We start from the raw sequence: 24,862 nt of genomic DNA on the forward strand, positions 1-24,862 counted from the left end.
CCCCCCGTTGTCCTTGCTCGAGGCAGTGGCTTCGCTCACGAAGGAGCTCACTCACGTAGGAGGGGGTCCAAGCTTCTGGGTGATGGCTGTCGGTCTACACCTGTGTTGCATGGAATGATGTGTATGTTGTGATGGTTAATTTTACGTCATCTTGGCTGGACCATGTGTGCACACATGTGGTCAAACACTAGTTTGGATGTTGCTCGGAAAGTATGTCTAGATGAGGTTAACACTGCAATCAGTAGTCTTTGAGTAAAGCAGGTGACTCTCTCTAGGGTCGGTAGGCCTTGTCCAATCAGTTGAAAGCTTCGTGAGAAACAGATTGACCTCCCCTTTGCTGGTGGATGTGATTTTTTTGTTGACCTTGTTATGACGCTTTGATTTATCGCTCTACAAGATGAGTGCCTTTCAAACATAATCCTACGGTACATACTAGTTTGTATCTTCCCTTTTTCCCTTGGATTGGTGGGCCTTGTCCGATCGCTTGAAGGCTTGTGAGCAAACAGACTGACCTCTCCGGACAAAGAGGAAATTCTGTCTCCAGGTGGCTTTTGGACTCTTGCTGCAACATTAGCTCGTCCCTGGGTCTCAGCCTGCTGGTCGACCCTGCAGAATACAGACTAAAATTTATGCAGTTACGTGAACCAGTTCCTTAAATTAAATCTCTGTCTCTCTCTCCACATAGTCTTTTGATGTGTTTCTTGGGAGAACCCTCATACATCCTTTATGTGTAAGGGACATGGGGCTGGACCCCTTCGCAGCTGGAGAGCACATGTCTGCAACTCTTTTATTGCATCGTGTGGTAGGGCCCCAAGTGCCAAGCATCTCCACGTCATGCAAAACACGCATCGCCTTTGGTCACCGCGCCCACCGTCCATGCCTTCACTTTGAATTCTGCAGATGAGTCTCTCTAGTGCAGGTGGGCCTCGTCCGATCAGTTGAAGGCTTTGTGAGAAAACGGTCTGACCTCCCCTTTGCTGGTGGATGTTTTTTTTTCCCGATATTGCTGTGACGCTTTGATTTAGCGCCCTCTAACATGAATACCTTTCAAACACAATCCTATGTTACGTACTAGTTTGTCTCTTACTTTTCTCCTTTGGATCCTTTCTTCATGGTTTATTGGAATGCAAGGATATGTGTGTAGAAAATACCTGGCTTTGTTTGGATGGTCCCTTTCTTGACTGTCACGTTATAAACGCTTTTTTTTTTTAAAAGATGTATTTATTTATTTGAGGGAGAAAGAGCTGTGGGGAGGGGCAGACAGAGAGAGAGGATCTCAAGCGGATTCCCTGCTGAGCCTGGAGCCTGAGATCACCACCTGAGTTGAACTCAAGACTCGGCCGCGTAACCGACTGCACCATGCAGGTGCCCCTAAACACTGTTTCTAATATAAGCTTGACCGACCTGACCCCCAGGTCATTCCCTTTCTCGTAGTGCGTATGAACCGATTATCGGATTTTCTGCCCCACTTATGGAGATTAGTTGGAGAGACATTGTGCACGTCTAATGTCAGAGGTGCTTGCAGAAAGTTTCGGAAAGCTCACGGGCACGTTCTCCACGCGGTGGTTGTTTTGTTTTCCTGTACTGAATATTTCACAGAAACGGAATCCACGTCCTCTGTGGGCTCGGGAGCGTGGCTTCTGTCCCGGAGCGTCGTGGCCTTGCGGTCCATCCACGGGGCAGCAGCTATTAGAGCTCTGTTCCTTTTCACAGCTGAGTCCTGTTCTATCCACGGATGGACCCCAGCGGTGGGCACCTGGGCTGTTCACACCTCCCTGGCTCCCATGCATAATGCCGCTGTGAGCCTCCCCGCAGGTGTGTGTGTGTGTGTGTGTGTGGACACCTGCTTCCGTGTCTCCTGGATGGATGGACGCCGAGGAGTGGAATCGCCGGGCCACGTACTTTCTCCGCTGCTCTTCGAAAGTGCCCGAAGCATTTTCCATGCCCACCGGTCACCCAGGATGGTCCCATTTTGCCTCCCGGCTCGTCAGCCTTTGCGCGGCGATGTTCTTATTTCCCCCGAAATGACACCCATGCTAGCAGACCTGAAGCAGTGTCTCCCTGTGGCTTTAGTTTGCGTTTCCCTTTTGAGGACGATGCTGAGCATCATTTCGGGTGCTTGCTTTACAGAGTGCCATTCTCAGCTCCCAGTGGGGAATGCGGACATCTTACTTAATGGCGGGGGATGGGAGGCACGTGAGACCCTCCTGCGTCCACGAGGAAGTTAAGACGGCTCGCACGGGTCTGCCTCGGGCAGGTAACATGGAGCGTCCATCAGCGTCCGAACAGAGTTGGTGTTGCTGCCCATGCTCTGGGTTCACACCACACCTGCCCCTGGCGTCCACCTTGTGTCTTGACGGCAGACGGACGCAGGTGTGTGCAGCCCTCAGCGTTTGAGAAAAGGACCAGGGCGTGCCATTAACAGCAGCTCCAGTGGGAGCCCTAAAACACACGGGCATTTCCAACACAACGGGACAGGAGCCAAGACGGCAAAGACTTCTTTGTTTTTAAATTTGTGTTTTGAAAAGCAGACTGTATCATATGGCACGAGCTCATTCGACTTTTTGCAGATCACTGTAATTCCCGTGCAGTTGCGAGAAAGAATATGGAGAAATCTCGTGTACCCTTTCCCTGATTTTCCCGCAGGGATAACATCTTGCAAATCTATATAGTATGTGATCCCAACGCATGTGTCAGCAGGGAGGCAATGCATTGTTCTTTTTCCATATTTCTTGTTTTCATGGGGAGCCAACTGTGTGTTGGTGGGGTGAGCAGTCTGGGATCTCTTTGCACGTGGAGGGTAGTGAATCCCCCCTCATGGTCAAAACACAGGGTGCGTTTGCCACCACCAGATTCCCAAATGCTCCCTTCCTATAGCTTCGCTACCTCCTTCCTTCTTCCATCCATCCTTCACCCACGGCCAGCCGCTCATCCATTCTGCATTTGCATGATGCGATCATTTCAAGAATGTCACATAAACGGAGTCACACACAATGCAACCCTTTTAAAATTGCTTCCCCGTTGCTAGAACAATAACGCTTTCTTTTGCAAGAACACCTGGAAAGACTCTTGCCCAAAACGGCATTCACACAGAAGACCTTTGTCTTGTCAACAAGGTGGGCATTGCATCTTTTATGTTCGAGCATCTTTGCGTACCCGTGCGAGTGTGTCCGTGGCATCAGTTCTCAGCACCGGAGGTGCCGGGTCAAAGGGAATAGGCACACACGCACGCCCGCTTTGCACGGCCCTCGGCAGCCCCTCTGCAGAGAACACGCACACACGCACGCCCGCTTTGCACGGCCCTTGGCAGCCCCTCTGCAGAGAACACGCACACACGCCCGCCCGCTTTGCACGGCCCTCGGCAGCCCCTCTGCAGAGAACACGCACACACGCCCGCCCGCTTTGCACGGCCCTCGGCAGCCCCTCTGCAGAGAACACGCACACACGCCCGCCCGCTTTGCACGGCCCTCGGCAGCCCCTCTGCAGAGAACACGCACACACGCCCGCCCGCTTTGCACGGCCCTCGGCAGCCCCTCTGCAGAGAACACGCACACACGCCCTCCCGCTTTGCACGGCCCTCGGCAGCCCCTCTGCAGAGAACACGCACACACGCACGCCCGCTTTGCACGGCCCTCGGCAGCCCCTCTGCAGAGAACACGCACACACGCACGCCCGCTTTGCACGGCCCTCGGCAGCCCCTCTGCTGAAGAGACACAGTCTTGGGGCCAAACGAATCGTTTTGGTGCGAGCATGCACTTTTTCCCCCCAGGGACCAACAATCCTGGGGGCGTGGGGGCAGGCCCAGCTGTTGTGATGGATGAGCACCAGTCACCTGCCTTACCTCCATCGTGTTTCGTTAAAGGAGTGTGTTTCAGCAGAGTGTTTTACACGTGAATGTTTGGATTCACTGTCCAGGAGTCCCTTGTTCATTTTCTTTGTCTCTTCTGGGGGGAGGAAGAGGGTAGATGTTCATGTTCTTTCACAAGACCCTTTATGGGTGAAGAATGCCCCCTTTCTTCTACGCCCCGCACTCTGTCATTTGCCCTTTGATATTACCTGACGCACGTCCGACTCTTTAGAACGCAGCCTTTTCTTTATGTGCTCTCTGCGTTATCCGACGTCTCCCTGCACGAATTCTGCATGGTCCTTAGAAAAGACACGGTCGTGGGCGCCTGGGTGGCTCAGTCGGTGAAGCGACTGCCTTCGGCTCAGGTCATGATCCTGGAGTCCCGGGATCGAGTCCCGCATGGGCCTCCCTGCTCGGCGGGGAGTCTGCTTCTCCCTCGGACCCTCCTCCCTCTCGTGCTCTCTCTCTCTCATTCTCTCTCTCTCAAATGAATAAATAAAATCTTTAAAAAAAAAAAAGAAGAGACATGGTCGTGGAGAGATCATCCACTGAAAATCAGCCACCAGCGCGTTCCCCTCTGTGTTGATGATCGGATTTTTAAATATTTGAGATGTTTAAATATTTAAATCATTTATGCAATATTTTAAACAGTTCAAGTGTCTGAGTATTTAAATTATTTAAACAATATTATAAATCTTTCAAGTAGCAAAATATGTAAATTATTTAAAAACTATATTAAGTAGTTCAAGTATTTGAATCTGTAAATTATTTAAACAATATTTTAAATCTTTCAAGTATTTGAGAACTTAAATTATTTAAATAAAATTATTTAAATAAGTAATAAATACATAATAAATAAAAATAATTCAAATGTTCAAAATGTAATGATACATAATAATAAATAAAAATAATTCAGATAATTTATATCTTTCAAATATTTGAATATTTAATTATTTGAATATTTGAATCTGTAAATGATTTAAACAATCTTAATATTTCAAGGATTTCAATCTGTAAATTCCTTAAACAATATTTTAAAATCTCTCAAATCTTTGAAAATTTAAATTATTCAAATAGAAGTATTTAAGTAAATAATCAATGAATAAGTAATAAAATAAAAATAATTCAAATATTTAAATAATTTTAAATCTTTCAGATGTTTGAATATTTAAATTATCTGAATATTTGAATTTGTAAATGATTTAAACAATATTTAAATAGTCCAAGTGTTTGAATATGTAAATTATTTAAATAATGTTTTTAAATATTTCACATCTTTACTGGGGCTGTGTCTTGTTTCCTGTGCTGTGGTCAGTGAGCTGAGGATGTACAGAGCTGTCATGTTACTGCTTCCCTACACGTTGGCCTTCGCCGAGGCATGAGGTCAACCCTCCACATCTGAGTTCTTAAAAAAGAAAAATGACCCACGAGGGCTCTAAACATAGTCTGGGCTCAGGACGGGAGCTCCTTCTCAGGACAGCCTGCAAACATCTTGCCTTTGCCAAGCAGTCTTGGGAGGTGCTGGTTGCTTTCCTTGCTATCTGAGTTGTGGGCTTGCCCCCCAGACACATCGGAGGTGCATCGTTAGACCGTGAGGCTGCCGAACTAGGTGGTTTGGGGACGAAAGCAACAGGCATTGAGCGTTGTCCCTGGGCGGCCTCACTGTGCGTTTGGGGCAGCTGCTGTCCCGGTACAAGCTGGTGTGGTGCAGATCAGGTTACAGCTGCACCTCCCCACAGCTCCCTCTGATCCCCGTCGGAGGTGAGCCGGCCTGTGGGACTCGCTGGTGATGGATGCTGCTCTGCAGGGCAGATGGTGGCATGCAAGGTGATGGACAGTGATCCCATGTCTCTGTTTGCAACCGGGTTTTGGGGGGAAGCATAGAAGGCATCTGGGCTGGAACTGACTAGCATCTGGGAGATAAAGGAGAGGGGAGAGTGGCTGGCTCACCTGTGCTCCTAGGGAGCCCCGCTAGCCAGGCTGGGGTGTCCTTGCACAGCTGTGTGCATGAATGTGCACCAATTTCTAGGGTTTGAATTGTGCCCTCCCCAAAAAAGATACGTTGAAGTCTCAGCCCCTGGTACCTGTGAAGGGGATCTTATTTGGAAATAGGGTCTCTGCAGATGGTCAAGTTAAGATGAGGTCAGTAGGGTGGGCCTTGCTCCCATAGGACTGGGGTCCTTATCAGAAGAGGGGATGAGAACACACAGACATGCACAGAAGGAGAACCACGCAAGGACACAGGGAGAACACAGGGTCTGCATGCCAAGGAGAGAGTCCTCAGGGGGGAACCAGTGTTAGTCTCTCTCTCTCTCTCTCTCTCTCATCTATCATCTATTCATCCATCCATCCTTCTATCCATCCATCCATCTTATTGATCATCTCTCTCTTTATATATATATATATAAACAAATATATATGACATATCTATCACCTCTCTACATAGGTGTATATACATCCCCCCCACACATATGTATATTTTTTGAATTTTAATCATTTTAAGGAATTGGCTCATACAACTATGAAGACTTGTTAAACCCACAATCTGGAGGGTGGACCAGCATGCTGAAAACCCAGGGCAGACCTACAATTTGAGTCTGAAGGGTATCTGCTGGGGAATGGACTCTTGCTCAGGGGGTATCAGTCTTTGCGCTACGAACGCCATCAACTGATTAGACGAGGCCCACCCATACCAGAGAGGAGAATCTGCTTTAGTCACAAACTGCCGATTTCAGTGTTAATCACATCCAAAAAATAAATAAATAAATAAATAAATAAAAAGACCCAGCTTCACAGAAGCACCCAGAATGATGTTTGAGTGCGTATCTGGGCACCGTGGCCCAGCTGACTAGACACATAAAATCAACTATTCCAGAAGATGTGACGTTCACACCTGTAATATGGTTGTTCTGGGCTCGGCGGGAGGGAAAGGCAGCTGCAAGGCCGGGGACTGGGGACTTGATAGTGTGACGCCTGGACCCTCTTGGGCAGGTGGGGGGGGGGTGGTGGTGTCGGCGTCTTGCTTTGGAAATCAGCTCTCTGGGAGAGACTGGGATTGGCCCACAGCCAGTGTGCTCCCCAGACATCAGGACGTGTAGGCTCACCCTTGGCATGGGTGGATTCCAGAGAACCGAGTCCCTCGACCTCCCCTCCAGTGCCTTTCTCTGGGAGTCTCTCCACCCACTTTGCACTGGGTGTACCTTCTCCTTTCCTCTTTGGGTTTTAGCCGCCATGGCTTGTTCAACCTTCTGTGTGCATGGGAAGCTCTGGGATGCCGATGGAGCAGGTGCAGACCCCAGTGTTCATGCGGGATCTGGGATGGAGCAGCCTCTCTTCCTCCCCATGATGCCCTTACCTGATGCAGACTGGGAGCCCGCGTCTGAGACGCGTGTAATGTGTGCATTTCAGCGCACGTGTGTATAAACGTGTAGGATTCAGCATCTCTGAGCCTCAGCAGCTATGTGCAGGGTGAGCGATCAAGACCAGTCTTCCGAGGGCCGTTTGGTTTCGTGTCTGCGTCCACCAGTTTCCTAATGGTGCGGCCAGTGGTGTTACTGGCTGTCCGCGGGGCTCTGCAGGGCTTTGGGCTTGTATAAGAAAAAATCCTACGTGCGGACTGGTGGGGATTCTTCTTGAGCTGGTCCTGGAGGAATTGGGATGCACGTTGCAGAACAAGAGGTTCACTGCATTTATCGGGAAAGCATGGTGTGCATGGTGATGGTGGACACATTTGGGCTTACAGGAGGGGGACGTAGCAGGTCAGCAGGGATGGGGTCTCCCTGGCATGCAGGGATGAGCCCCGACACCTTGGGGGGGCCCACAGCAGGTAGCTCTGGCCCCGCCCACCACCTGTCTGCCTCTGTCTCTCCTGCCCATCGGGCCAAGCGGCCCTCAGTCTTGTTTCCAAACGCTTCCTCAGCATTCCCTCCTCTTGCACCGGCCTTGTGTCCTCACCTCCCCTTTGCACGATGCTTGCAGGTCCTTCCCCGCCTCGCACAGCTCTCACCCCCGCGCCCCTCCTCTGGCAGCAAGCTGAGTCTCCCCAGGACCCCTGTGTGCCTGCATGCAGACTGTCCTCACCTCCTGCCTCCTCTCTGGGAGGAGGAATTTTGAAGTCCCTGTGGAGATGTTCTCAGTGCCCCCTCCCCAGCACCCTCCACGTTTTGGGGCAGTCCCTGCATTCAGGAGGGGCTTATGCCGTCTGTCCATCCACACAGGACAGACGCGTCTCTGACCTGCCCCATGCCTTCGCATCCTCGGTAATCCGCCATGCACATGAGTGCACATCCTAGTTCGAGAATGCCCTCCAATGCTGTATCTTCAGTTGACGAAGAATAACCCTCATGCCTTCATAGAACAATGGCAGACGTGCTTCTCTTCCTTTGTAAGGAAACCCAACAGGCGCATGCAGGACGTTTCGGGAGAAAAGAAAGAAGAAAGCGTGCTCGTTTTCAGGACTTGGAAGGCGCTGGGAAGTGTTGGCAGTGCGTCTCCAGTAGGAGCTCCCATTCTGCGTTCTGCTCCTGGCCTGGGGTTTTGCAAGCCCTGCACTGAGCTCCATGGAGGGGACACGGGGTGGGACCCAGCATGGGTGTGCTGCATGGGCCCTTACGGTCTGTGGTGCCATCTGGGGAGGCCAGCGTCCGAGTCTGGCGTGGATGCCTTGGCAGCCATGTGTGCACCAAGCCCGGAGCTTGGACAGGTGAGAGCTGTTTCATCCAGAGGCAGATGGCTGCCATGTTCCCACTCTCACTGGCGAGGGTCCAGCATGGAGGGTTCCCATCATGGATGAGCATTTCTGTTGGATGGGATGCCCGTGTTGAAGCCCTGTGATATAAAACAGCATGGGTTTTAGGCCAATCTGAGGCCAGTGTTGGGGGGAGGCACTGGGTCAACTGCTCAGAACCATCTCTGACATTGTTTCCCTTTTCTCTTTGGCTGCTAGGAAGCTCAAAGCTGAATTTGCACTCAGAGTCCATGGGAGGGGTCTTATGATCAGCAGAGCTGCAGACGATTTTTAGTCTTCCTGGCTGGTTCAAATCTAACTCAGGAACTCAGTTTTAGGATTTCTTTGATTGCCCCCACCCCTTATTCATGTGCATTGTATAACCAACTTTTGAACATTGTATTTTGGCATGTTCCACATTTAACCTGAAATTTTTTAAAAATTTTAAATCATTTCTGTTTATTTGGGTTAATCCTGGAAAGCTTAACGGCCAGGGAATGTGTATGCTTAAAGTTTTAAGCTGGGAAAATACAAGTGTTCTTTTTCTAAAGGACAAGTAATACGCAGTAGGGGGAGGCTTAGTGATGTCTTACAAAATTAAGTTTTCCATTGTAAGTTTTTTATGTCCAGAAACAACACTCGTGACCTCGAGCAGTCGATGCCATTTATCACACTTTTGGTGATTCTTGTGTCTCGCAAATCACAATTGTTTGTGAAGTGTAGATTCATCCGTGTATTTATGGATCAGCATGGAAACGGCTGTGCGGGTTTTCCCTGTAAACCAGTCCCCTCCTGTCTTCACCAACCAGGACATATATTTCCAGGGTATGGCCCATAATTACCGGCTTTGGAGCACCCCGCTCTTGCCCCTGCCCGTCTTTGGTGTGATTTGGTTCCACGGGGCGCGTTTTTGCATTTGGAGAACCATCTCCCGCGTGCCGAGTCCTGATAGGAGGTGTTCTGGTTCCAAGGCCACATCTTCCTGTTGTTACTTTGGGGCCGTTTAATAGAATGAGCTGACACAAGGTTGGACTTCTCCATCTGAGTCATGTACACAGTCATTTTGGTTTCCGATTTTGGTGGCTGGAGTCATGTTCCCCAAAGATGTCGGTGTCCTTAAGCCCTGGAAACGCTATGTCATATACTCACGAGGCTAAAAGAGAATAACAGTTGAAGACGGAAATTAAGATTGCCAATCAGATGACCTTGAGATGGGGATTTGTGACCTCCAGAACTGTAGGATAGTACGTTTGTGTTTGGGTGGCACTGATTCTCAATGGATATCCAGCCAAGGTTGGGGAGAGGGGACAGACTCGTCCCATGTACCCGTCCTTGGACCGTTGGCTGTGTTTGGGACGATGGTATCGTAGGTGATGGGACAGATTGGTGGGCTGAGCAGGCGGTTGGAGTCCTGGCTAGCTCAGCCTTCCGCTCATTCCCACCATGGCCCACAGATGCCCCCTTGGAGAGGTGTTGTAATCCCGTTAGAAATCCATACCCTCGATTTTGACCTGGAGCTCCTGCTTCTCACCTGTGGTCCAAGGCTCTGTGGGCTCTTCCGCTCAACGTCCTGAAACACACATGATGAGCTACGTAGAGATAAAATCTGTTTAGATTTCCAGGGTCAAGTCAACTTGTAGCACTTGGGACTCAGAATTACGGTATCTGTAGCTGGGGGATAACTTCAGGGCCCCTGAGTCAGCTGAGCCGCGCTTGGCGGGAAGCCGATCAGACTTGCTTGATACATCGTGGCGTTGGGAGAAAACGATCTGAGGATCTGTGCCGTCCTCAGTCTGGGTAAATGGAAGGTCCCGGTGACGCTGGACATAGACACGTTGGGTAGGAAACCACCTTCCGGGTATGGAGCAAGCAACCACGGGCGTTGAAAGACGTTTCGTGGGACTCACTCTGTCAACCAGGAAATGTGGTGCCGGCCTGGAGGAGGGTCTCCGTTCTGTACCTCCCTGTCTCTGATCCGTGTGAGTACCTTTCCTACTTAGCACCTAAAGGCCAGGGAGCATTCTTGGTGAAGAAGATAATGCTGTCCTCGGGAGAGCATATTCTGGAAGATCACCTGCTGCTCTTGGCATTGGAGCGAGTTCAGGCTTCCTGTGCCCGTTGCTCACTTATAAGCTAAGGGGTTGGACCGGGTCCAGGGGTCACTGCAGGTTCTTGGTCCCCCCGAACCCCGTTCCTGGGGCAGGGGGTGTAGATGGTGCTCGGTCATCACTCCCGTTCCTCCCGTACATCTGTTTCTCATGGTGTCCTGAGCATTAGCCAAGGGATCTGCCTGGGATGAGGGCATCTTGTCGTAGCCCATGTGGGGCGCCATAGCAAAAACACCATGGGCGGGGGGCTTCACCAGCAGACACTTACTTCCCACCATGGTGGTGGCTGGATGTCCACGACTAAGGTGCTGGCCGATTGGATTCGTAGATGGTGTTCTTCTGGCTGAGTCCTTGCACGGTGGAAGGGGCCAGGGGCCTCCTTGGGGTCTCCTTTATAAGGACACTGATTCCATCATGGAGGCACTCATGACCTGGTCACCTCCCAAACACCCCCACCTGCACCCTTATCACCTGATCACCTCCCAAAGACCCCCACCTCCACCCTCATGACCTGGTCACCTCCCAAACACCCCCACCTCCACCCTTATCACCTGATCACCTCCCAAAGACCCCCACCTCCACCCTCATGACCTGGTCACCTCCCAAACACCCCCACCTCCACCCTTATCACCTGATCACCTCCCAAAGACCCCCACCTCCACCCTCATGACCTGGTCACCTCCCAAACACCCCCACCTCCACCCTCATCACCTGGTCACCTCCCAAAGACCCCCACCTCCACCCTCATCACCTGGTCACCTCCCAAAGACCCCCACCTCCACCCTCATGACCTGGTCACCTCCCAAAGACCCCCACCTCCACCCTCATCACCTGGTCACCTCCCAAACACCCCCACCTCCACCGTAATCACCTGGTCACCTCCCAAAGACCCCACCTCCACCGTAATCACCTGGTCACCTCCCAAAGACCCCACCTCCACCGTAATCACCTGGTCACCTCCCAAAGACCCCCACCTCCACCCTCATCACCTGATCACCTCCCAAACACCCCACCTCCACCCTCATCACCTGATCACCTCCCAAAGACCCCACCTCCACCCTCATCACCTGATCACCTCCCAAAGACCCCACCTCCACCCTCATCACCTGATCACCTCCCAAAGACCCCCACCTCCACCCTCATCACCTAGTCACTTTCCAAAGACCCCCACCTCCACCCTCATCACCTGGTCACTTTCCAAAGACCCCCACCTCCACCCTCATGACCTGATCACCTCCCAAAGACCCCCACCTCCACCCTCATCACCTGGTCACCTCCCAAAGACCCCCACCTCCACCCTCCAAATCCCATCCCTTGGAGGGTTGGCCTTCGACATATGAATTTTAGGGGAGGAAACACCCACATTTACATCGTGGCACATTTCCTTTGCTGTTTCAGGGTAGGGAGTGGCCTTCCATCTCTGCTTGATCCAGCAATGGATGGGTTAGCTCATTAATTTAGTCAATGAACATTCATGGAACACCAGCCTGGCACCTGCCGTTGGGCCAGGTAGTGAGGAACAGGGAACCTGAGACAAGGTGTGTGCGCCCGGGCAACACTGGCTGAGGGGGGAGGAGGCCAGCCAAAGCGTGCAGGTGCAGAGGGTTGTTCTTCCCACGTAGGGCAGACGAAAGCTGTCTAGATGGGACCGTGAGCACAGATGACCACCCCTGGGCCCATACGTCTGAGGCTAAGTCTTGACTGGGAATGGCCTCCATGTTGCATGGGGATTCTTCCCAACAGTGGAGAGGCCTCCTGCATGGGTGTGGATACCACACTTAGAAGCACACACAAGGTCTTAGTGCTTGCATGACATCCCACAGAACCATGAGCTCTTTCAGAGCATTATTCCCTAATACCGTCATGGTTTATCATAGGGGTCATGAACATACCAGTCGGGAGCACCACCGTGAGCTTGAGAACCCCGAAACGATCACCTTTCCAATGTTATGGATGTCTTCCCGGCCCATCGTGACTGCAGGTGGAATTTCTCACCTGCGCTTGGGCACTCAGGACTGCTTCCTCTGTGACTGTGGACACCAGGGACATGGCTGCAGTGAGAAACGTGGGGTCCACTGTGGATTTCCAGGGCACATTCCTGGAAGTGATTTTGCTTCGTCAACGGATGAATGCGTTTCAGGTTGCACTAGATACTGCCCAAGGATCCCTACCCACATTGGGATTTTCCCCTCTTGCATTCCTACCCACGGCATACACAAGCACCTGCTCACCAGCACTGTGTCAGAGAAGCATGGTGTCAGAATGCTTGGGCTTGTCAAGTCTGATGGTGTCTCAGTGAGTTTTTGTGAACATCTCTCTTTTTGGGTAAAAACTCACACGCCTTTGTAAGGACCATGTTGTATGTTTTCATATACACAATTATGTTCACCCTTTTTCTTCATAGGGTGTTGTTTTCCTTGATTTGTAAGAACTCTTTACATGTTAGGAAAATAGCCCTTTGCATGTGATCAGGGTTGCAAATTTTTTTTTTCTAATTTATCATTTACTTCTAACTTTGCTTTGGTTGTGGGTTTTTTTTTTCATGCAAAATTATTTTAGTAGCGAAATTTGTCTACTTATTCTTCTCAACTTTGACTTATAATTAGGAAGCTGTTTCATACTCTGAGGTTAAAGATAGATGGGTACATGCTTTTTTCCCCTAATAGGTTCATTGTGTAACTTCTACCCCTTGGTTAATTTTGATGTGTACTGTATGAGGTGTGGGTCTAATTTTGCCTTTTTTCCAAATGTCTATTGACGTGTCCCAACACCGTTTATTAAAAAGTTCATCTTTGGGGAGCCTGGGTGGCTCAGTCGGTTAAGCGTCTGACTCTTGGTTGGCTCAGGTCATGATCTCAGGGTCTTGAGATCTCAGGGTCTGACTCTTGACCCTCCCTGGGCTCTGTGCTCAGCGTGGAGTCTGCTTGAGATTTTCTCTTCCTCTCCCTCTGCTTCTCCAGTGCAAACCAGGCCATCCACAGCCCTCTGCCCACCACGTCTGGGACCACATTGTTGGCCACTGTCCACCCTACCCACGCAAATCATTGCAGGACCAGGGACACACACGGAGGGACAGCCCTTGTGACCCAGAATCTACTGAAATGATTCACACCAGCCCATGCTAAACCTGCTAAACCTGCTTCCCTGACCCATTTCTTCCCACAGTGAAGACTCCTGACCACATTTCCGTGTCCCTCTGCCTCCTGACCCACCTTGTTGCTTCCCATGTGTGGCTCCATGGTGCATGGTGGCATGGCAGGCCCCCTCATCTTGGGAACTGTGTGCAAAAACTAGCTTTGCAACAACAGGCACTCATCACCTGGTCTGTTGTCCTTCTCCATACCTGAGTAATAGTAAAACCTACATCCTGTCCCATGTTGCCTGGGAGCATTGACCCTGGGCTCTCATCTGCGCTCGTAAATGCTACTCCCATGCTTGCTCCCGACCTTTCTGCCAATCATTTTGCTGATACTCCAGTCGGTTCCTGCCAAGCCCTTGGCTGGGGATGAGCAAGCGTTTATCAGGTGCCTTTGACCAGGCTGGAATGACTCAGGGCTAATCCACCCTGTTACATTCCTGCGTCTCGAGCCTGTGGGAATCCACGAGGAGTCCAACCACAGATGCCGAACCACGACACCCAGGGCCCATGGGGCGTTCTCCTGTGGCTGAATTCTTCCATAGGTGGACTACACTTCTAAAACTCACTTTGATTTGTTTTTTCTTTTTCTTCTGCAGTTTTGGCCCCACAACCTGACCGTGTTGCTATAGTGACCGGAGGCACGGATGGAATTGGCTATTCCACGGCGAAGCATCTGGCGAGACTCGGCATGCATGTGATCATAGGTGATGATTGTATTGTTGGCTAATGGAAGGTACCCAGTGGTTCGCTTATATAGAAACAGTGATTTGCTTATAGGTAAAATAGATCTGGGAAACACCTAAGGATGTCCTTATGAGGACTCCGGTCCTAGTGCAATGAGGACCCACCTCATTGACCTCATTTTACCTAACCACCTCTTTAAAGACTCCCGCTCCAAATAAGGTCACATTCTGAGCACCTGTGGGGTCCGGGCTTCAACCTATGAATTTGGGGAAGACAGAACATAGCCCAGTGTAGACTCTGAACAGGTTTTCAAAGACTGGCTTCCTCTGCAGCTGCATCCCTTAGACACTACATTGTCCATTCTTCTTTTTGAAACTCTCTCTCTGTTCCTTATCCTGCTGTAACTCCTCTTTGAAAATGAAGGGATTTTCTTTGCCTGGGAAAGGGAACAGAGTTCAAATGAACCCATTGTACTTTTGTTAATTTTCCCAGTGAATTGGGGGTAGAATTTTTAATCCGCTGGGAAAAATAATATGGTGCACATCACCTTTGGAAAAGAAAAAAAACACTTCATGCTAATTATGTCCCCCATTGACATCATTTGCATTTAATAATACCTTTTATGGTGTCGTGTTTTTACAGAAATCACATTATACCTCTGGTTTTAGGTGTTAAGGATTGCTTTCACTTAAGACTTTCTATGTAACATTACCCATGGTCCTTTACTTACTCATTAATGATTTATTTCTTCCTTTCTCCCATTTTTTTCCTCCAACTTTTCTCCGCCATCATTTTTTAAAGGATAATTTTGGGTCAGAAGCGATAGTTGGGGCTGGGTACTTGAATATGAATGTGTTCCACTTCTTCCTGGCTGTTGACAAGCTTGGTCCTTGGACCCCCGTTGGCGTCTAGTGGTGCCTAAATGCACAAACTAAATCTGTACTATTATAAACCAAATAATATTGAGATGCAGATATAAAAATACATAAGAACACAAACTTGCCATGTGATCATAGACACGAAATCTTTATAGGACAAATAATGTGACTTACTGGCGGGTTCAGTAACTCCTACTGACTGGAAGCTATGATGATCTTAAACTTTATTTTGAGACAGCTTCAACACCTGAACTTGGGTCTGAAAATATCTCTGGTTTGTGTCGGTGACCAGGTCATAGACCCTGCCCATACTTCTGTGTCTTGTCCACACTCCATTGGGGCTAGGCCACCATGATGATGTTGATTGTTGGTGTTAAAACTCACAGACCCCCTGAGTTCCATGGCAGAGGGGATCTCTGAGGGGGCTCTTAACCCAGCTGGGGAACCCCCAGGTCTAGCCAGTGTGGCCTTTCTGTTGTCCTCAGGGAGGCATGGGTCACACGGGTATACTTACCTGTCCCTTCATTCCTGTAATCAAATGAACTCATGCTGGTAACTTTGAATTTTTTTTCACTTTTGCAAAACATGACTCCACAATTTAAAAGTTTTGTATTGCATGGCCCTTCCCATGTGTCACTCTTTTGAAAAAGTGAAGTTTTTTACAGTGATTCCTCCCTCATGGACCCATGTACGCATCTTTCTCTCATGAGCAACCTGGTCTGTAGAACGGTGTGTATTTGCCAGGCTTTGGGAGGGGACGATGACTTCTTGGTTGACCTCACCAGTGTTTTTTTCTTCAGGGCTGTGTCCAGGGCCCATTGTCTGAATCGATGTGGAAATGATAGAACGGTTTTTGACAAGTCCTTGCAAGGACAGTCTTTACCAATGTCCATATCTACCCCCCTAGATGAAGGGCAGCTGCTCACAGATGTGGGGGTCCTGCAGGACAGGGGACCCATCTGAGTGTGCATTTCTGGAACTCCTCTTCAATTTTAGCATCCCTGTGATGTGTTTACCTCTCCCTGGGACCTGAGCGCATCAGGGAGACAAGGCATGTGAGCAGAGGGACTTGGGTCCCTGGGAGCCCCCTGCTCTGTCTTGGATTTCTGCCACCGCCTGGGATGACTTGATAAAAATGATGTCAAGGGGGCGCCTGGTTGGCTCAGTCGGTTAAGCGTCTACCTTTGGCTCAGGTCATGATCCCGGGGTCCTGGGATCGAACCCTGGATGGGCTCCCTGCTCAGCGGGGAGTCTGCTTCTCCCTCTCCCTCTGGCTGGCCCCCCTGCTTGTGCTCTCGCTCTCTCTCAAATGAATAAATTTTTAAAAAACTAAAAAAACAAAGTGACGTCAAATTGTGAACAAAAGGAGCAGTAGGTCCCCTCTGAGGGCCCGTTGGTCCTGAGCTAGTGGCAGAAGGAAAGTGGTGGAGCAGGATGGGGAGGGACCCTCCAGTCTGAGAACATCTGACGGGGGCTCGCGTCCAGTACTGGTTATCTCTGCCCCTTGTGACTTCCGTAATGCACCTGTCTTCTTCATCTTCTTGATTCTTTGTGAAACTAGGCAATATTGCAATGCAAAGGAAAAAAGAGTTCCATTTCTGTGCTTTTTGCCTCAGTGTGGTAGTTTAGGTCATGATGAAGTCTAGATGGCTTAGGTCATGTTGGGGTCTAGTTGGTTTAGGTCATGAGGAGGTCTATTTGGGTTAGGTGATGGCAAGGTCTAGTTAGGTAGGTTGTGATGAGGTCTAGTTGGGTTAGGTGATGAGGTCTAGTTGGGTTAGGTGATGATGAGGTCTAGTTGAGTTAGGTGATGATGAGGTCTAGGTGATGAGGTCTAGTTGGGTGGGTGATGATGGGGTCTAACGGGGTTAGGTAATGATGAGGTCTAGTTGGGTTAGGTGATGTTGAGGCCTCGTTGGGTAGGTGATGATGAGTTCTAGTTGGGTGGGTCATGAGGAGGTCTAGTTGGGTTAGGTGATGATTGGTCTAGTTGGGTTAGGTGATGATGGGTCTAGTTGGGTTAGGTGATGATGGGGTCTAATTGGGTAGGTGATGATGAGGTCTAGTTGGGTTAGGTGATGAGGAGGTCTCGGGGATGATGAGGTTTAGTTGGATAGGTCATGATGAAGTCTAGTTGGGTAGGTCACTAGGAACTCAGATTGGGGTTAGGTCATGCTGAGGTCTACTTGAGTGAGGAGTATGTACTGCAGACACAATGCAGTGAAAACATGTGAGCGAGCATGTGGTACTCATGCATGTGAGGACTGGAGCCCTTTCTCTCCTATTACCTCCTCATTTAAGTGATGTTTGTTGAGACCGGGAACAGTCCTGCCAGCACCAAAGTTCTCCTTCTCTTGAGTCAAAGAGAGTAAGCACCACCTGTACTCCTCACCTCCTGCATCTTCTTTCCCACAGAGCTTTTGATGTCTGCATGGGTCACAGTTTGACGCTCTCAGTCAGTCTAATCAAGTGTGACTGTTCCTTCCTCCCCGAGTCTTTCAGGGCATAATTGCACATATTCTGAGAGAAACAATATTTCATCTTGTGTGACAGCTGGATACAAGGCCACTTAATGAAATACTATCATTGGACACTCTAATATAAATTTCATACTAAGTAAAAACCAAGAGATGTGTATACAATTTCAAATTTCCTGATCCTGCGTCCATTAATGTTTAAAGAACAATCAGTTACTTGCTAAAGAATTGAAAAGGGAACCTGTATCCAACCCAAGCACATTAATATTGCTATAAATACATTAATTATTAAATTTCTCATCTCACAGTATCTCAGTTCTTATAGTTTCAAAATACTGTTTTGGTGGAGGATCTTTCTTTATAATTCTTCATGAACAGCCATCTAAGGTTGAGACCAGGGGCCAGTAAATTTTTTCTGGTGTGGACCAGATAATAAATATTTGCCTGGGTGTGTCTCTCAATGATCAGCTCTGCCTTGATAGCAGGAAAGCGCTATTGTCAATATTTAAAGCTACGGGCATGGCTGTTGTTCCAATAATCTTTTTTTTTTCTTTTTGCATCTGGGAGATCATCCAGTATGGCCCCAGGTTCCTAGTTTGCTGACCCTGGATTGGGTTCAATATCTTTAAACTTAGCCCCCCACAGAAAGCATGAGCAGAAGGCAGACCTACTGTGCTTCTGCCTACCTTCCATTCTGGTCCAGTGCTCTCTCTCATGGAATATTTGTTCAGTAAATGTAGGAAATCTCTAGCGATTACATAGGGTCAAGGTTCCATATCCAGCTCGGGGGAGCTAGCTGATAAAGATGACCTTTGCCAAAAAACGTGCCTGTGTCCATACCTCTATTACAACTCCTTGGGGAGAGTAGTGAGCTGCCCGCCAAGGGGAGCTGTTACCGTGACCAGTTTCCCCTGCTGGTTTGACGACCTCCGCTTTCTCTGGCCATTGATATTTTTGGGGGGGAATATGGAGCATCTCTCCCACTTCATGCAAGATTCCACGGCGCCACCCATTCCTGATGCCAAGATGGTGAATGCCAGACATGTGGCCCGGCAGTGGATGGCTCTTGAATATTTTAAAATTGTATGGGATTTCCGAAATGAGCTCATGCATGTACGCGGCCCCAGCTTAAAGAAAGGTGAATTTTATTTTGTTGTGTTCGATGCCTGGAACATTTAGAGATGGAATATAACTTTCCTGGCATCCTGCCCGACTGCGCACCCCGCAACTCAGGAAGACTCTCTGAGCAAAAATCTAACAACCATGTAATATTCTCTTTCTTCAAGGGAGCCGAAGGTGTGAATATTTTCACAGCTGCGTTTTCTTGATGTCTGCAACTTTGAACTCCTTCAAGGTGGCGGCGCGTTATATAACCCTTTAATTCACCCCCTAAATTTGCCATATTTATCTCAGATACATCTCCAGCTGGAGCCAAAGACGTTTTCAATTTCACAACGTTCACCGCTTCTGCTGTCTGTGTTTCCTTAACTCTTTGTTGTAAACGCTTTTGCTTTTGGAAAGGGCGTTTCTTCAGGGTTTTTGTTCGGGGGGGGGCACTTGTCAATGACACAGAGTAATGAGTGCAGGATACAGTCACAGGGGATCCATAGCAGGGCCCCTTGCGTGTTAGTCCAAATATAAAAATGAAACAAAATAGAGGAAAACAGCATGCAGAAATGCCTCCAGAATGGATTGCTTGGTAATATGTTTTCCTTGAGATCTCAAGAGGGTTGTACCCCAGAGAACACCTGGCCAGTGGGGGCAGGATGCAGGCGGGAGGGTGATGTGAGCCACCCTGCCCCTTGGAACCTGGTCCTCCCAGACCAGGTGTCTCTCCCGGTGTCCTCATGCCACCTGTCACTTCTCAGGGCTCTAGGAGCTTCATGCCCATGCATGTGTTCCTCAGATGGCAGGTCTAATCCCCTTGTGTGGAAGTGCTCCCATGATTCACCCCTGCAGGGAGTTTCGGGGTTGGCTCACCCCACAAAGGAGCTGAACATCTGCCTGAGGTCCAGTTGATCATGAGCGCTGGTGTGTGGGAAGACAGGGTGTCCTGGGCTTCTGCCCCAAATAGCAGCCCCATTCGGCACACCTTAAAATTCGGACCGTGTGCTCAGGGACACAGTTGGAAATCGAGACGTCTTCCTCCAAACATCAATGCACTGCCCTCTAGTAAGACACTAAAGAAACCTCATTCACTATCTTAACCCCAAATTGCATAGTCTGTATTTTAAGGGTAACGTCCCTCACACATGAAACACGTGTGGCCGTTCTTCTAAGTTCACGTTTCCCTGGAGTCATACCTGTGGGATTTGTATGGAGTCATTGATAAGGGAATGGGAAATCCCAAGTACATAGCGGGAATGGCCCATGATCATTTTGTAGCTCCCACCACCAGTGGGGTGGGGGTAGGCAGGCGTCCACTAAAGTTTCATAGAAAGTTCTGTGTGTGCTCTGAGCTTCCCACCACCATTTTTATGCTTAGGCAATCCTTGGCTCTCCCCAACCCCCACCCCCTGTTCTTTGTGCCACTTGATGCCTCACGCCCCAGTAATCATCAAAAGGGAAAGTCTCCTTCTCACCGATCCAAGTAAAGGCAAGGTTTCATCAATTGATAGGTTGCATTGGCAAGAACTTCTCTGGTGACCCCATTCCACACCAGGGCTCGATGACAAGCCGTAAAGAGCCCCCTCCGGGGTTGTGTTTTGCATCTCAAGACGACATTTTCTCGCGCTCAATAATGTCTGGATGACCTTGCCACTGATTGTATCTTTTCTTTTCCTTGTAGCTGGAAATAATGCCGGCAAAGCCCACAAAGTTGTGAGACAAATACAGGAAGAGACTTTGAACGACAAAGGTAGTGTTTGCGAGCCACGCTGCTCTTGTCTTGGTCCGAGCTGGTGTTGGCGGCTGAGCCACAGACTCCGATGTGGGATTGCGGGCGCGAGTGGTGGAGGTGGTACTTGGGGGTGGGGGATGTCTCTCCCTCTTGTGCGTTTCTTTTGGGGATTTCTGGTCCGCCCCCCCCCCCCGAGAGTGGCGAATGGGAGCAAGCATGTCCCTTGTGATAGCACCGGTCTGTGTAGGCATCTCCTGGGGGAGGCGTTCGAATGCGCCGGTTGATTTGCATGTCTTGTGACAGTAGGACCTTGTTTCCATTACGTGTCCATCTCCAGGGCTGGGGGCCCTCGGCGGCATGTCTTCATGCAGGAACGATTAGATGCACCTGCCAGCAGGTGCCTCTACTTGTTGGCGGTTCTGGACTACAGGTAATTCCAACACGGATGTGTCTGGCGCCACCTTGCTCAGTAGCAAATCCTGTAGTGCTTGCTCTCTCTACTTGTCTGGCCTGAGCAGTGGACACCTGTCTGTAAAATCTCTCCCCGTTGCAAGTGCTGTTGAGTGCTTTCTGAGCACCCGTGGGCCTCGTGTTTAAGAAAAGAAGATGCACGTCAGTTATCTGGGACTGGATCCAGCCAAGATGGCGCTTTGAGCATGTCCCAGGTGCTGGGGCTTCTCCTGTCTGAATTTATGGTGATGGTTCTTCTTCTTATTCCCCATTCCCCTTCTACTTCCTCCTCCTCCTCCTTTTTAAGATTTTGTTTGTTTATTTGAGAGAGAGAGAGAATAAGCAGGGGGAGCAGTAGAGGCAGAGGGAGAAGCAGACTCTACCCTGATCATGGGGCCGGACTTGGGGCTCGATCCCACAACCCTGAGACCATGACCTGAGCCAAAACCAAGAGTTGGTAGCTCAACCGACTGAGCCACCCAGGCTCCCCCATGGTGGTTCTTCTTAATAGGCCAGGAGAGAGAAGGAAAGCCACGGATGGCAAGTCTAGTTAGCATCTGTCCCGTGCTGCTCTTATTCCCCACCTAGCTCGTGCAAAGGCAGCCGTGAAACTTGCCCTTTCCTCCCCTGTGCACATGGCGGGGGGTATGTCCCAGCTGCCTCTGACCTTTGTGGCATGATTCCCTTTGATCCTGGGACAGAACATGGAGGGGAGCCTCCCCATAGCCCAGAGCCAATCCGGCTCTTTGAGTAACACCAGGCATCTGTTGCAGATGGGAGCCGATTCCCTCTGCCCCCGCCCTGTGCAGAAACGATCCTGACAGATGACCCTTGTCCCTGTCCCTGTTTACCGTGGCTCAAGGAGGTGGCATTCTCCAACACAGTTGTGTTCCAGCCCTGTAGCATCGCAGGGAACAGCTTACAAATGCAGATTCCCAGCCCCGTCAGGAGCCCAAGCCTGTGACAACGGTGCCCAGGAATTTGCATTTCCCTCTGGTTGAAGCCTCATGAATGCACTAGCCCTTGATTTCCAGACCCAAAGAGGAGTCTCATGGGAAACCGCCAAATCGTGTGTTCTTTGTGACTTTCGAAAAATTCTGAATAAACTTTTAAAAAAGGATAGATTAAAGAATAGTTTGCCAAAACTTGCTTAGGTTACAACCCAAGGAGGGAGTAAAGTTCCGTTCATAAAGTTTAAGAGTTTCACATCATGTTCTAACAAAGCTGTAAGCAAAAGCCCTGATTTGTCAGAGGAAAGAATGTTCTAGAAGCTGTTTCTAATGTTACAAACGGCTAATGCTGGCTCCTGTGCTGTGTGTTGAGATTCAGGTGTGGGTGTGCGAAGCCTGCGCGTTCAGGGGACAGCTCTTTGTCAGCTCCTCTGTGCTGGAGGGGAGGCTGCCAAGGGTCTTGGGTTCTGCAAGGCAAGGAAGGCAATGATTCCTAATCACACTGGATGGCGCGCTCACTTCTGAGAGCAGGCACGCCCCTCTCATCAGAGCTGACGATGTGCCCCCTGTTGGTGGCTCCTGTTTCTTCCTTCCTGTCAAATGCCACCAAGTAGACACGTGGAATTAGCCTCTGGGAGATCCAGGCACTGGGGTGGATAACCCTTCAGGTGCACACCTGTGGTCCCAGGAACCTCAGCCTATCTCAGTGCGTGCTGCACCCCCTCACGGCCCCCTGTTTCTGGGCATCTCCATTTATGAAAGGGGCAGACACTTTGTGTGTACGAGAAGCATGGTTGTGCATCCTTGGAGGGGGTGGTGGGCCCTGCTTTGTCCTTTCTCCTGAGAATAGGACTGACTGAGGCCCTGAGGGGGGCCGCTGGGTTGTGGGCATAGCCTGGCCTGGGAGCTGACATGCGGGGCCAGGGAGGTGTCTGGACCCGAGCCAGGCGAGCCCTGAGGTGTGCAGCGTGGGTACTCCAGACGGGGACCGCATTCATGGTAGTTTCCTGTGTCCATTATGACCGAATGGGTTGGTAGGATGAGCAGGGGGGAAAGAGGTCTGAGCCAGATGTGTGCATGCACACGCATGCACGCCCACACACACACACTTTAAGTGAATCTTAGGTGCATTGAATTAAATGAGAAAGCAACACCGTATTAATTTCCTATCAGAAGCCAGAGCCTTTGGAAGAGTTGGTCAGTGGAGGGTCCCCTTCCTGGCATGTTAGGTGCGGGATGCGGGGACTTGGCTGGGTGGGGACAGCGGGGCGGTGGTCCTTGAACAGAGTTTTGCTTTGGCGGAACCTGCATCCAGGCTCAGGGGCCCCCAGAGACACGGTCCAGGCAACCCGGAGCCACTCCTTGGGCCGTGGGACAGCAGGTGCGTTAGCAGGCCCCCTTCCTCTGGGCACATCTCCTTGCAGTCAAGTCTAGCTCAGGATGCTCTCCAGAGCTGAGCTCAGATGGACACACTTCTCTCCAGACCAGCCTGCACCCACTGGAGCCTCTGAAATTCTTGCCCATGCACCACCAGCAGCACAACTTCGATTGAGGCCCATGGGAGCCACACTTACTCATGGAATGTGACTCTTCTGTGGTTCCTGCATTGGGTAATTGTGTCTCTGTGGAGTCTTTAGATTTTTTTTTTTTTTTTTTTTTTTGAGCAAGCAAACACGTATCCTAACAACATTAGTGTAGGTTCCTGTCAAGAACACAATGATTTCTCACTCCAGCCTACCTTCCCCTCTTCTCTGGGCTTAATGTAAGTAAAAAAAAAAAAAAAAAAAAAAATCTAAGTTCTTAGTTGAATGCTTCTTCCTTCTTTCTGGTACTTTCTGCCTTTGAGGTCATGGTCACTTGAGAGCCTACTTTGGGTTGGGGTAGGAGGATGCCCACATACCAACCTTCAACTAATTGAGCTCTTGGAAGGATAAATTCATGAGTGTTTTCAGGCACCGAAGCAATATGGCTCGTTTCTCAGCTGAGAGATTTTCCAGGGACAAGAGTTTGAATACCTTATCATCATGTATCCGTGGCGCCAAAATCTTTATTGCTCTTGAGTAATAACTGCCGAAGAAAGCTGTCTTGTTTGGAGCAAATACTCTCGCTTCTAGGACCCAAATAAATAAATAAATAAATAAATGAAATAGAAGATAAAAGTACAAAACCCAACACCACCACAAAAACAAACGGCAGAAAGACATAACAGCGTCCCAGAGAACCCAAATCGGAATAGAGAATTTAAATACTCTTAAAAGGACTTAGAGAAGGTAATTCTGTTTTGGACATTTGCCATAGACTCACACAGAACCATAGCATTAATTCCTGATTCCTCATTATTAATTCCTAATTCCTAATCCTGAACCTTCAGTGTGATCCCACTGGAAATATGGAGTCTGCAATCTTCTCTGAAAGGCTTTGCTTTGTGTTCTTCGGAAATATCTTCTTGACCGGTTTCTGTCTTTCCTAACACTGTTCCGCCAGCAGTAGCTTGCTCCGTCTTTATTGGGAAGAAGGGCCAGCTGCTTGATTCATGGGCTTTTTGCTCAGGTATTATGTCCGGTTTGCTTTCATGGAAAGAGAACTTTTCCTGTGCTAGGAAAAGTCAGTTGTGTGCACTTACTGGTGAGATAGTTTCACCTTAGAAATACATCTTTGAACTATAATGTTTGGATTATCCAACTGACTATAAAGTAATCAGTCATGGAAGCAAAAAATACTATGACGTCAGTTCAGTATTCATTATGGGAATAGGTAATAGTGT

General features: G+C 49.5%; 1 protein-coding gene across 3 annotated transcripts in view; it reads left to right on the forward strand.

Annotated features, from left to right (window-relative positions):
• Window positions 1–24,862, forward strand: part of DHRSX (dehydrogenase/reductase X-linked) — a 152,827-nt gene that overhangs the window by 14,841 nt on the left and 113,124 nt on the right. For all 3 annotated transcript variants that reach the window (XM_028114960.2, XM_028114959.2, XM_028114961.2), the window contains 2 exons: window positions 14,417–14,524; window positions 20,648–20,716. In XM_028114960.2, the coding sequence (XP_027970761.1) occupies window positions 14,417–14,524; window positions 20,648–20,716 (177 nt within the window). The remainder of the gene's footprint in view (window positions 1–14,416; window positions 14,525–20,647; window positions 20,717–24,862) is intronic.

Source organism: Eumetopias jubatus, unplaced genomic scaffold (genome assembly GCF_037043125.1).
Source record: "Eumetopias jubatus isolate StellerSeaLion01/CBP00866 unplaced genomic scaffold, mEumJub1_p1.0 scaffold_11, whole genome shotgun sequence".
Taxonomy (NCBI): domain Eukaryota; kingdom Metazoa; phylum Chordata; class Mammalia; order Carnivora; family Otariidae; genus Eumetopias; species Eumetopias jubatus.